This window comes from Aptenodytes patagonicus, chromosome 1 (assembly GCF_965638725.1).
Source record: "Aptenodytes patagonicus chromosome 1, bAptPat1.pri.cur, whole genome shotgun sequence".
NCBI lineage: Eukaryota > Metazoa > Chordata > Aves > Sphenisciformes > Spheniscidae > Aptenodytes > Aptenodytes patagonicus.
In genome coordinates, this window is record NC_134949.1 from 159,038,362 (window position 1) to 159,051,439 (window position 13,078).

A 13,078-nucleotide genomic window follows, 5' to 3' on the forward strand; every position below is an offset into this window, starting at 1 on the left:
ATAACTTATTTCCTGTATGTATTGTACGCCTCCCACCCCAAAATCACAAGCCTCATGAATAAGAGAACAATCTCAGTATTCAGTAGGTGTGCTTTAGGTAGCTGGGTAGAAATCTTTAAGTTTTGTCTAAACCAGAAGTTTCCTGTATATGACAGGAGTATACATGTTGTCAGCCTTACTTTTGTGAGGAAACATGCTAAGTTTCAGCTATGCAGCAAAAGGACCCATAGTGTTTAAAAATGCTGAAGAATATTGTGTTCCTTGATATGGATGTATTTACACTGGAAGCAGGACCTAAATGACTTATTCCACCCAAAAAAGTCAAGTATGCCTCTTTCCTTCTGGCAAGCAAGCCTTGTATTAATATAATTTCATTATGTTGGACTTGAGGTATCTTCAGTAGGCCTTCTGTGGTACTACTCTGGATGGGACTGCAGCCTTTGGCTATCTGTGCAGGCAGTGTATTTGCCTGTTTACCTCCCCAGTAAATCAAAGTTTCATCCCTTTCAAAAGCCACCAGCAGAATAAACTTTTCAAATGAAATCTTAGTTCAGTTAGGACTGATCAAAGGTAGAATTCCCTGGCTGTGTACAAAGGAGGAAGGTAGGCAGAGTGGTGGAAACACAAAGTGTGGGTTTGGGGGAAGAGGTCCCCTTTTTTTTTTTTTGAACGTGTAAAAACCAATTAGTGGCCAAGCTTTAGCATGCAGCACAAGGCTTACTTAGTTTGTGCTTTACATTTTATCGGAATAGCCATGTTGGAGGAATGTTTTATTTTTTCTTGTTTTAGCTAATGGCTCTAGTTGTGAAAGCACTAATGTGCCCATGTGGTATTGAAACTATAGTTTTGACAGAGCTGTCTCCGTGTTAAAGGGATTGTGCTGTTTTAACTGCAGAATTAAAGCAGCAGAGGTGCAAAGCCAAAGTGAGTAGTTTATTTCATTCCTCATAGCTTTTTTTTTTGACCTTCTAATGGTCAGCCAGGGCTCTGCATGTTCAATTACAGTTTTAATAATGCAGCCTTCCTGAATATGTCACTTTGACAGCAAGAAGCATAATATAATTGCTGACAAATGTATAATGGGGTTATAGGTGCTCAGTGCAGATCCTAATATACAGTTTCGTATTTTAACTTGTAAATCCCTGTAAGATGTATTCATATGCTTGAAGTAATCCATGTGTTAAATACCAAGACTCACAAAACTGGAAATGTAACTGGATTTGCTGTACAAGAAGCCAGCTGAGGAAATGGTAGTATTTCCTCCCATTCCCTCTGCAGCAGACTCGTTTGGCTAGAGCTTGTCTTTGTGAAAGGTCCCAAACTTGGTCTGAAAGAAAGACCCTACCACCGCTCCTAGTAGTGTATTCAAACTATAAATCACTCGTACTAAAAATGTTTGTTATACTGTTTATTGGAATTTGCCTTGTTCTAACTTGTAGCTATTGCTTCTTTTTAAGACTTTCTTTTACTATATTGAAAAGCCCATAATGCCTAGAGTATTTTCTCTATGAAGTGGTCAAGTTTTGCTTTTCATTTTCCTTGCATAATTCTACAAATAGAAAAAATTGAGCTCTGTAAGGAACTTCTCTAAGTAGTGTTTATAACCCTTTCTTTCACGTCCTTTCCAGTTCTTCAACTTCCTGCCTTAAATGTGAATATCAGAGCTGGATGCAGTTTTCTAACCTCAGTTTTGCTAATGTCATATACAAAGATGACATACTCTCTCCTTCAGTAGTGAATATATCCAAGCATTACTTTAGCTTTTCCTGAGCTAAGACGTGCTTACTCTGGATTTATTGTATTTGCAACTTAAGATACTGCAAAATTGCTTGTTTTTAAATTGCTCAGCTGTATTGTCAAGGTTTGTTTTCTTTAATATGGCATAGTATGAAGAGGCACTGACAGCAGACTTTGATATTGTTTCAAAATATAGTATAATGCATAGGTGGCTACATACATAATGTGTTTGTGGAAGGAGATGTGCTTTGGGAGTAAAGGAAATTATATGAAGAAAATCACGTGCAGTGCACAGTGGTAACTTTTGTCTACTAAGTGTACAAGAAGTGACTCTGTTTAGTTTCGGAGAGATGCTTGAGAAATGCCACCTCAGTTGTTTCATGTGTTTTATGTTCAGAAGACTTGAATGCTTTACTAAGCTTTCAATTCATGGCTAGTGGAGAAGTCTCATTTGTTCCTCTTATAGTTTCAAAACCTGTTGCTTCAAGATTAAAATTAATTCTCGTTAGCTTCTTCAAGCTTGAAGTAAGAGGATTGTAGCTTTCATTCCCCTTCTCTTCAGACTGAAGGGTTGGATTGGTTTCCCTCTCCAAATATCAGGCTAGAACCGTATATGTCTGTCCAGCTTTCTATTTTAAGCCTCCTGCTTCTGTCCCAGTCTTAAGTAATGTGCTCAGTAGTTCCCATGGCGTGACTGTAGCGTTCTTGTGAAGAGCTGAAGAAAATGTAACGCTGGGGTGGTTCTTAAGTGTGAGAGAATATAAACGCTGTGTTTTGTGCTGAGGTGTTAAGAAGAATCTTGTCGGTGCAGTGAACTGATAAAATAGCTATTCTTCCTAATCCCATAGAGGAATTAAAAAAGCCACAGATCCAGGAATCCTTATTCAGCTGAAGTCATCAGTCATTAAGACTCACTGTACAACTGTAAACTCATTTTTTTAAAAAAAAAAGTTTGTTTCCTCTACAGGCAAGATAAGCAGTTGTGGTGGTCTTCAATGCTTGTTCATGAATTTCCCCTCCATTTGAGGAAACTGGTGTTAAAAGTCTGTCAAAGCGTTTTGTGAATGAAAAGCCTTGGCTCCGGGGACCATCGTCAACCCAGTAAGCTGTGGCTTTCTCCAACGCATCCAGCTCTTTAGACTGGCGCAGTTCATAGAGTGCAATGACTGGAGTCAGGCCAGGCTGTTTGGAAGCAGCCGAGTGGTGAATAACCCGTGTCCATTGGTGTCTATCAGCTCACTGATACTATGAAAAAGCCACTATCCACAAAAGGAGCAATTCCAATGGTAGTGGATACGAAGAGGGGGGAGAGGGAAGAAAGGAGAATTGGCCAACAGCATTTTGCTCAGTTAGGTAATCTGTACAAGAGTGCTTTGGTAGCTATAACTTTAATCTAGACTAGTTTTTAATGATGCAAATGTCTCTACTGAGCAGCACATAACAGAGTTAGTATTTAAAAAAAAAAACAAAACAAACACAAAACAAAAAAACAAACCCAAACATTGGCCAGTTTCATTCTCCATAACTGGAATGTCTGAAAGTTGCATTTGTGCTTTCTAACATGCTGCCAACTTCGATTTGTTTCTCTGAGAGGTTACACATGGAGTCTTTGTTTCTTTGTATTTCATTTCTGCCTTCTGTAATGTCTGGAAGGATATCATCTTTGCCTTTCTTTCCATTGTCTTTATAATTAATGAGCATCCTCCTTCAATTTCCAAATGGTAGCTATTGCATCTTCTCAGAATCCCACTGTGCTGTGTGAAATGCAAGTAGGAAACCGAAGGGCTCTTTCTGCTCCACAGGATCCGTTTTCCACGTTTGGGATCAGAAGCAAGAGATGAATACAGGCAGATGAGATTATGTAGAAACAACCACACGCTGCCATTTTGTGCTTGCTGAAAAGGTGTTAATAGTAAATCATTTCTCAAAATACTATTATTCTAAATTTTGTGTAATTTCAGAATTACAACCAATAAGCATCCATAAAATGCTTTCAGACTCTTTTTTTTTTTTTAAGGTAGTTCAGCCATCCAAAATTAATTGGGCTTGCTTATGGTTTTTTAAAGCTAATGTTCAATTGTGAATGATAGGGCTACTGCTGTTCTGGTGTCAGTTCAGTACCTCAGGACAGAAGTTCTGCTTCAGTTTGGTTTGATGAAGGAAAAATAAAATATGGCTTGAACCTGTTTGGGGTTTGTTTCTTTGTTGGATTCCCCCCCCCCCCCCCCCCAGTTCCCTGGAGGATTAGGAACTTATTTTTAAAAAAAAACATACTTAAGAGTTCAGCTTACCGTTTAACCACATATCTGCAGGATATCACTTTGGCCAGGACATCTGCAGGGGGTCACTTTGGCCTGATATTGCAAAAAGAATTGGCAGTACTCTTGGTTTTCCTCCTTTTCCTGTTGTGACTTTCTGATTTCCTCCCAAACATAGGTTGTCCAACTTTTTATGGCAGGCTCATGATGTACATTCTTAGAAGACCTATTGCACCTTTTTGGACTATCCCATGGTAGAAATAAAATAGCAGAACACTGCCCTGTCTTCTTGGACAAAGCAGGCTGAGAGTCGCAAACAGGGAGAATGATTGAGTCAGTAAATTGTGTAGGAATAGCATAAATGGCATTTAGATGCTCTGAAGGTGAGAAGGGACTGCTATTATAATCGAGTTTGACCTCTCTGTAACTGAAGTGATGAAACTCATTCCATGTGTTGCATGAAGTTCATAAACTCAGCTATGATAGCATATCTTTTTGGAAAGGAAAACTTTGCATTGCCAAGGTTATTTAAAATAACCCCTGTGTTCAGTAACATGCAAACAGCTAAGTTTTTATAGTGAAGGATTACTGGAAAGGATTTTTTCCCACAAAGGCACATGGTGGAATCTGTTTCTGTTTTGACTTGAAATATGGAACTGAGTGCTATTCATGAAGTTGGCCGATTCTGTTCGTGGCAACCTCTGCTTTTGCCTGCCAGCATTCAGGCCTGCTCTATTTGTCTCTTCTGGATTCCCGTGAAGTCCAGTAGCAAGTGGTAATGTGCATCTACAGCAAGAAGACACTTTTGAATGTTGCATAGTGGTATAAAAATGAATTATTTTTGCTTGTTTGGGGGAGGAAAGAGAACTTTAATCTCCCCCCCCACGGCTCTCATGGACATTATAAACATATTCTTGTGCATAAAATACTTTACATTGCTTATGACTGTGAGAAAAGTTAAACCAGCTAATATTTAATTTTTCAGTTTGGTTAAATAAATTGGATCACCAAGACAAATCACTCGGTTTGTCCCAGGCTGGGTTATATAGGCTCTTGAAATAACAGTTAGAAATGCTGGAAGATAAGCAGCAGAGCTGAGGTCTTGTCTTGGGTATTTCTATAACACTAAGAATTCATATCATGTTAGTTCCAGTAGGAGTATTTATATTTAACCTGACATATGCACAACAGACTTAAAGGATTCTTTTTTAACTTCTGCAGCTCTGACTTGTAGAGGTAATTTAAGGCTATAAGAGTACTGCTTCTTAAACTTATTTTTGGAATCTCTTAATCTATTTGTAATGGAGAACAAGGTCATACAGTCCCTACAAGCTTTATCCTTATTTCCTGCAAATCTCATTACTGCTCTGGAGCACAAGCAGACAGTTATGTCTTAGCCCTGGACATCCTGGTAGGATTCAGAGCGGCGCTAATTATTGTGATAGGGAGACAGTGAAATGTAGTTTAAGGAACATCTCTGCTAGATGCTGAGCTAGAACAGGTTTCAAGCTAAGTGACAGCATGCCACAGTCCGTGCAGTGTTAGTAACAAAAAGCCCTTTAAACAAGGAAAAAAGTCCCTTCATCTAGTCACCTGTGTTGTACAGTAGCAATAAAATACCTGGCAGTTGGTGGAGCTGTTTTTTCCTTTTTGCTGCTCAACTCCAAGAGGAAGAGAAGCTGATGATCCCGGCAGAGCCATGGGGCTGCGCTGCTGTTCGGGGTCAGGACTTTGATGAGGACGGGGCACTTGGTGGGGCGAATTCCATGTGGGATGCTGCCTGCATTGCCCTCTGCTGTGCTCTCGGGCACTCTTAAACTTAGCAAGGCATCCAAAATCCATAGGCAGGCACCAGGAACGACAGACCAGGCGAAGCAGGTGCATGTGGGTAAGCAACAGACAAAGGAAAGCTGAGAGGAAAGCAAGGAAAGCCTAGGACCAGTTTACAAAAGAGCTTGGAAACGTGGAGTTTCATATTGGGAAACTTTTCATTTAGACTTTAAACTTTTTCATTTAGACTTTAAACTTTCATTTAGACATTTTCCTGGAATTTAATAATAATTTAATAATAGAACATAATAATAATTTATAATACAATATTTCATTTGTTGCCTTCCAGAAGATGTGATGAAAAGTAATGATGTAGTGTGTGATCACCAAAATGTTAACATTATCACTTTGACAAATTGAGGAATAAACGGAAGCAATCTGGCTGTGTGTTTTTTCAGGGCGATAGTATATTGTCAGAGGACATTCCTATAAGCCAACCTAGATCAATAGATACACAATATAATTAGCCTACATTTGGGTTTTTTGGTTGTTTTCTGGTGGGTTTCTTTAATTAGTAAGTGGCAGATTGGGAGCAGTTACTGACTCAGGTCCGTTCTGGGTCATCAACTGCTCAGTATTTTGCCAGATTATTGGCAGGGCAAAATAATTAATACACTAATTAGATGTGGATCATGCAAATCTAGAAATTTCAAATAATTTGTAAAATAAGATATGGAAGGAACATAAAGCTAATGTATTTTGACGGTAGGTGAGTAAAAATAATTTGCTGCGCAGCATCTTGTGGAAAAACAGCTTTGTGGTGAGGGGGAGGGTTAGGCTTGTGTAGACTTGTTTATAAACAAGGATATCTTGACTTTAGGGAGAGATTCTGGGCAGAGCAGCCAATTATAAAAGATTAGGAAAATAGGGCACACAGTGAAACATTTGCAGCAAGGGAGAGCTGCAGTATTTTTGCTGAGGGGACATTTCCGGAAGGCTTAGGGCCTGGGCATCCCTAGCAAATAAGAACAGAATAGAAGAGCCACGTAGGTTAAATGTTACCAAGCACTTACTTAGGCGCCGAACCAAGTTACAAAACCATTTTCACTAGCGAGACCAGACACGGACTGTGAAAGGTGGCTCGAGCATGACACTGGACCCTCTTCTGACTCGCCTGCGTAGTTCTGGCTAACCCTGTGTAGCCCTGATGACGTGGTGCGGGTCCCTCGGGCAGAGTGCGGCCGTGGGTGCTGCTGGCCGTGCTCCAGGGCGGCAGTGCCTGGAGGCCTGGCACCCCTCCGGGGGTAACGCTGCCCTCGGAAGATCGATGTTTGTTAGAGCTGTAAGGTTAGATCTGTGCTGTCCCCTGGGCTACTGCAATGCTGTTAACGTTCCTTGTCGATGATCTGTGGGTAAGTTTTGCACAAATACGGGGTCCTGCAGGAATGTTTCTGGAGGATTGGAAATGCGGCTCTCCTAATTTGAGGAGCTAATTTTTTATGCATACATTTATGTATAAAAGTATACATATATAGTAAAATTATATATTAAATTATAATTACATATTAATTAGGTGTAATAATTATAATTAATACTCACAGTAACTATAATTAATGTATAATAATTACATATAAAAATGTCTTGGATGCAGATTCTTTTAATGTAACATCTTTCTGTTGTGAACTGGCAGCTAATATCCTGGAAAAAACCTGCTACTCGGTTATTGGCATTTGCATAAAATCGTTAATCACTCCTCCTGCTTGTTTTGCAGTGGCGCTGGGCTGAACGTTGCAGTGCTGCGTACTGGGGCACATGGGAGCCGCTCCTGCTCCACGAGGAACAGCGGGAGGCTGCCCCAGATAAATGAATAGTTCCTTTTTCCTTTCTGTCCAGCAGTACGATCTAACAAACTTGAATGAAATTTTAATTTATGCCGAGGCTTCCCGGCTGCTTGCTGTTTCAGTAATTCAAGGAGTGACGTATCCAAGTTGCTTGGCTGTTAACTTTTTACTCGCCAGCTCTCAAAAAGCTGGGTGGGTGTCCGGTTGCGTTCTCACTGAGATCCTGACATTTACTTCGCTGTACAAATTAAAAATAGCAGCTGCTGTTGATTTCAGCATATCGGATGATTTGCAGCAGTGCAGAGCAGAGAGCGTGTGGGCTGCTGTCCTTCCTCCCGAGGACACTCGCCAGTGGTAACTTGAAGTTTTAAGTACTAACGTGTCTCAGGAGCACAAAAAAGAAAAAATTGGTTTGTGGATGTATGAGAGGAGGAGGAAGGGTAGGAAAGGGAAGAAGGCTTGTTCTGTTACATGAAATGTGATTCTTTGTTTTTCGCTTACATTAAAGCAGTATTTTTAAAAAAAGATTACTCAGCCAGTTAATGTTACTTTACCTGCAATTCCAATTCACAAATGAGCATACCACTAACACAAAATACGGAGAAAGAGAGGTTTTTGTGTTGGCTTTGACGTCATGGTGTGAGTCCGTTTGTTTTTAGTACATTTTTTCATGGGATTACTTGTGCTTTAGCTCTCAGAGCTTTCCTACAAGCAATTGAAAGGCAAACAGTTAAAGGAATGTGTATGGTGGCAGTGACTCTTATGTCTGTGGAGGAGTTTTACCTATCATTCTTCAGTGGGAACAAAGAACATAAGGATCACAGACAAAAAGCTACATTCCTAAAGGTTGACTGCGATGCTGCTTAGAACCATAAAAACTGTAGATGTTCCGCCATTTGAACAGGACAAATGGAGAGCAAATATCTCCTGGGGTAGGAAGTCTGTTCAAGAAAACCATTGACACAGAAAAGAGTGGAATATTAAACTGCTCTTTGTGATTTCAATAGAGAAATTAAAGTGGTTATAAATGTACTGCATAATTTGGACATCTTAAACATTTGTGGCACGGGGAGGTTTTATTAAAATTATTTCAGACAAATAGACTGCTCTTTCCAATTTCCTCGCCTTCATGTGAACCATCAGTCTATGCTGTGTCTGTCTGGGAACCTTGGCAGAAACCAGCTAAGTTACGAGAATCCCAAGTTCCAGCTTTCCAGAATCAGTGAAGGAAAGAAACACATAGGAAGGTGCTTGTGTTACCAGTTATTTCTTTCAGTAAATAATGTTAATAATGTAGGTCTTGTCAGCAAAGCACTAGTGAACCATCAATGATTTCTTCCCAGGGCTGGAGCCATCAAATCCAGCTTAAATGTTTTGGTCAACATCTAAACCCAAAACATTAATTCCTTAAAAATCTGTGTAACTCTTGCCCCTTGTTGGGCTGTCTGAACACTTATGAGCTAAAATAATCTTTTTCGTCTCGCAAGTATACCCAGAACTACTTCTTTATAGAACTGAGATGCTTGTTATTCATCCTGCACCTTGGCAATGAAAATGCTTACCCTGTCAAACAGGCTGTGGAGTAACAGTCGTAGTGTGCTCTATTTTTCTTAATTTTTGATTTAACGGTTTAGTGCAGTGACCAGCAGTGTAGGAGATGTAGGTCTAATTTCAGCCTCTGTCTTGCAGATAAATTAAGTAGGAAGACATGTTGCCTGGGGGGGAACCTGCCATTCACTTCCTTTTGGAATTACTCTATGAAAAGTGGGATTTCCATGGCTCAGAGAAAAAGAGAAGATACCCCCAGGAGGGGTACCTGTCCTCCGGCACCCCAGCACAGCTGACACTCTCAGAAATTCATGTTTCCAGTTTGTGACTGGACCCAGTCTAAAGGCTATGGGTTGTTTTGAGGTTGTTTGGGGTTTTTTTGTTACCTGTCTGGGTATTGTGTAGACTGGGAGGTGTGCAGCCCCCACACATGGAAAGGAGGTGGTGGTTATATTGAACTGTTTAAATATTAGTAATACTTTTGTAGTCTAAGCTAGTAGTTAAAAACCACCTAGACTATCCTTCTTCGGGAAGGAAGAATGAATTGCCACAAAACATCAGAGAGAAAGAAGATACTTTGGTAGGCATGAATGAAGTGTTTGTGTAGAGGGATCAGCCTTGGCTGAAAGAGAAGTGCTGTATGACCACAATGCAGACTTCTTCACTGCATGGTTTAATTTACTCCAACTTGGGATTCATAGGCTCAACATGCCTTTATACACTCAGCTGTACAGGACATTCTCTTCAATTTTGTGGAAAAATCACATCTAAAGATTCCTGAGTTTTGGTTTCTTCTCTCCAAGATTATTACAGTCCTGCAATGTTGGGCCTGAAAACTGATCAGGAAGTCCTTGGAGAACTTGTGAAAATGAAAGTTCCAGCTGTGGCAGAGCTGATGGAAAGACATGGAGTCATGTGGACCCTAGTGGTGTCACGCTGGTTTATATGCTTGTTCATTGACATTCTGCCAGTAGAGGTAATTGGTAATACAAAGTTCTCTTAATATACACTCATAATCATTATTTCATTTGTAGTGCTTTAGTAATAATTACCTACTGGAAATCAAGAAGCTGTAATCTGAATTCTCCCCTTTCCTGCAGACTGTGCTCCGAATATGGGATTGTTTATTCTATGAAGGGTCAAAGATCATCTTCCGTGTGGCCTTAACGTTAATTAAGCAACACCAAGCTTTTATTTTGGAAGCCACGAATTTCCCTGACATTTGTGATAAATTTAAGCAGATCACCAAAGGAACATTTGTAACGGAGTGTCACAGCTTCATGCAGGTAAATTCTCTGCAGCTTTTAGTTCTTACAAATTAAAACCAAGACTGACTTAGAAATGTTTTGCTCAGTCAAGAAGATGGATATGGTTAGGAGAAATGTATCAGTAGGAATTGCCAAAAGGATGAAGAATGTTTTTATATAAGAAATGCAAATCTTTTAAAGAATTTTTCAAAAGAATTACTATCTAAATCCATGCATAGTAAGTCATTCACATTATCTGTCATACAGGGCAAAAAATTCTTTCTGCCCTTTTTACCAGCTAAGCCAGGAAGTCTGACGAGAAAATAACTTCACTGCATTCTTTCAGTGAACTATGCATTGTGTTCCTGTGCTCTTTTTCAGGTGAATTGTAGTAGAATATTGTAGAATAGACACAAAGTGAATTTTAAACTTGCACTGATAAATATTCATAGTGCCAGAATATAAAGCATTATGTTTAGTCAAAGAACAAAAAGGTAGCACCAAGTTCTTTTTTCCAGACAAAATCCATGAAGTTGAGTGCTCAAGTCTTATGACAACCTGCAAACTAAGAATTATTCTTGTAAACTATTAATAGATTGGATGCCCCATCTGTATAAAACACTAGATTCAGAGCTTAACTCAGAAGATTGAAATGTAAAAGATGTTAATTAAAAAAAACACAACAAAAAAACAGGAGCACATCTGTCATAAATCACTTGGCCAACTCCACTATCATCGTTTGCTAAGTGTGTGTAACACTATATCCCAATAGGTGACTTTTACTCCCAAAAGAGTTTTGTGTTCATGTCAGAGCTCTGTGCATAGGTCTGTCATAGTAGGATGTCATTTATGTTGTTTCATCTTTGCTCATATAGAAGAAAAATAAGCTTAACTTACTAGTGTTTGTGAGCCTTTTAATTAAAGGAGCAAAGGAAAAATAAATCACAGGTACAGCTTAATTTAGAGAGGAGATGTTTGAGGGGTTTTCCCATTCCATAACAGGTTTAGAATAAGAGTTTTGTTAAATGTTAACTGCCATGAGATTGATACAAACACTTGTCCTTGAAGGACTTCCCCCCTCCCCCTTTAATTACATTACATTTTACAGCAGCTGTTTTTAGAAAAATCAACTACCTTTTTCTTGCAGTTACTCTGAATAAAACATTTATTTTAACTGTGGTGGTTACTGTAGTGAGGGGCTTTCAAGGCAATTAAACAATTTAGGTTAAGTTCTTATGTAACTTTGAAACACATACTTTTGGGTTTGTGGTTTTTTTTTTTTCCAGCAGTAGACAGTGGTAGCAGCAGAGGTGATGACAGTTCAGTATTTTATACCCCCCTCCCCCTGAACAAAATCTTAGTTTTTAGTTTAATGCAATGCAGACTTCTTTACTAGAATGCTGTTCAAAACTGGCTCAATTATAATCTGATCTCCAGAGTTGTCAGTTACAACTACAGAGAACTGAGGGGCCCACACATCTTAACTGTAGGTTAAAGTGCATAAACTTGCAGCTTGCTTCATAGTTTTGTTCAGTCAGAAGTTTTAGATGAAGTAGTAAAAACAAATGTATTGTTCTTGAGCAACAAAAGTCAAAGCAAAAAATATTACAGATGTGTGACAGCATTTGAAATGCCTCAAATTCTTACATCCATATACATTGCTACTCTGGAAAGATCAGTAGAGAAGAAGAGCAAAGGTGGCACAGCAAGGGACTAAGACTGATTTTTTGCAGTAGGAACATATTGTTGTATGCATGTATGGGTGCCAGAGCCTGAACAACCTATGCTAGCTCCACAAAATGCACTGGTGCTTTGTAGCATTACCCAGGATAGCTTAATACGTTCTAAATACATCTGCCATCCACCAACACAAATGCCTTCTAAAATAATTTTAACTGGATGCTTACATTCAAACTAGCTTTTGTATTGTTGCTTTTGTGTAACTTACAGCACTTGTTATGAGCTGCCGGTTTACCATGTCTTTACAGCAGAGTAGCTGGAGATGCTACCCTGTTACAAGGAGGCCAAACAGCAGCAAGCATTTTCACAGTATGGATGTCAAAGCAGGGATTTCACACTTTGGAGAATTATGTGAGAATTCCAGCATGTTGTCTAAAGACAGAATTTTAACTAAGAATTTTCTCCTTTTGCCCCCAGAAAATATTCACAGACCCTGGAAGCTTGTCCATGGCAACAATTAACAAACTCCGAGACACTTGTAGAGAGAAGTTGCTTTCTCAGGGATAACTCACCAGATTTAACCAGGTGGTCAGATACTACAGCAATTGACACATTCCTCTATTTGCACTGACTAGAGCACACTTTAAGCTTTCCATGAGTCAACTGACACTTGACCAATCTTTCCTGCCTTTCAAGTAAGTGTTGTTAATATTTTGTACTGTATGTCAGACTTCATAACTGGAACTGGTGGTTCTGTTGGTTGTTTGTTTGTTTGTAAGGATTAAAGTGTTTTCAGAGTAGAATGTGATCAGTGTCAGGACACTCCTTTTAAAAAAGCAATTACCATCCTTGTCTTTTCAGGGCATTTTGTAATGTTAAAAGAAAACAGGTGTATAAAATTACATATCCTTCCTACTGTATTAACTGTGACACCGCTATCATTTGTACAAAATAAATTAATTTAATTTGTCAGAACCTGTTTCTTGGTGTGAAGAGA

At 39.2% G+C, this 13,078-nt stretch overlaps 1 protein-coding gene across 2 annotated transcripts in view; it reads left to right on the top strand.

Annotated features, from left to right (window-relative positions):
• Nucleotides 1-13,056, top strand: part of GRTP1 (growth hormone regulated TBC protein 1) — a 39,303-nt gene extending 26,247 nt beyond the window's left edge. For both annotated transcript variants that reach the window (XM_076360647.1, XM_076360654.1), the window contains exons 6-8: nt 9,958-10,130; nt 10,255-10,440; nt 12,559-13,056. In XM_076360647.1, coding sequence (XP_076216762.1) covers nt 9,958-10,130; nt 10,255-10,440; nt 12,559-12,648 — 449 coding nt within the window. In that variant the 3' untranslated portion in view covers nt 12,649-13,056. The remainder of the gene's footprint in view (nt 1-9,957; nt 10,131-10,254; nt 10,441-12,558) is intronic.
• Nucleotides 13,057-13,078: the final 22 nt, after the last annotated feature.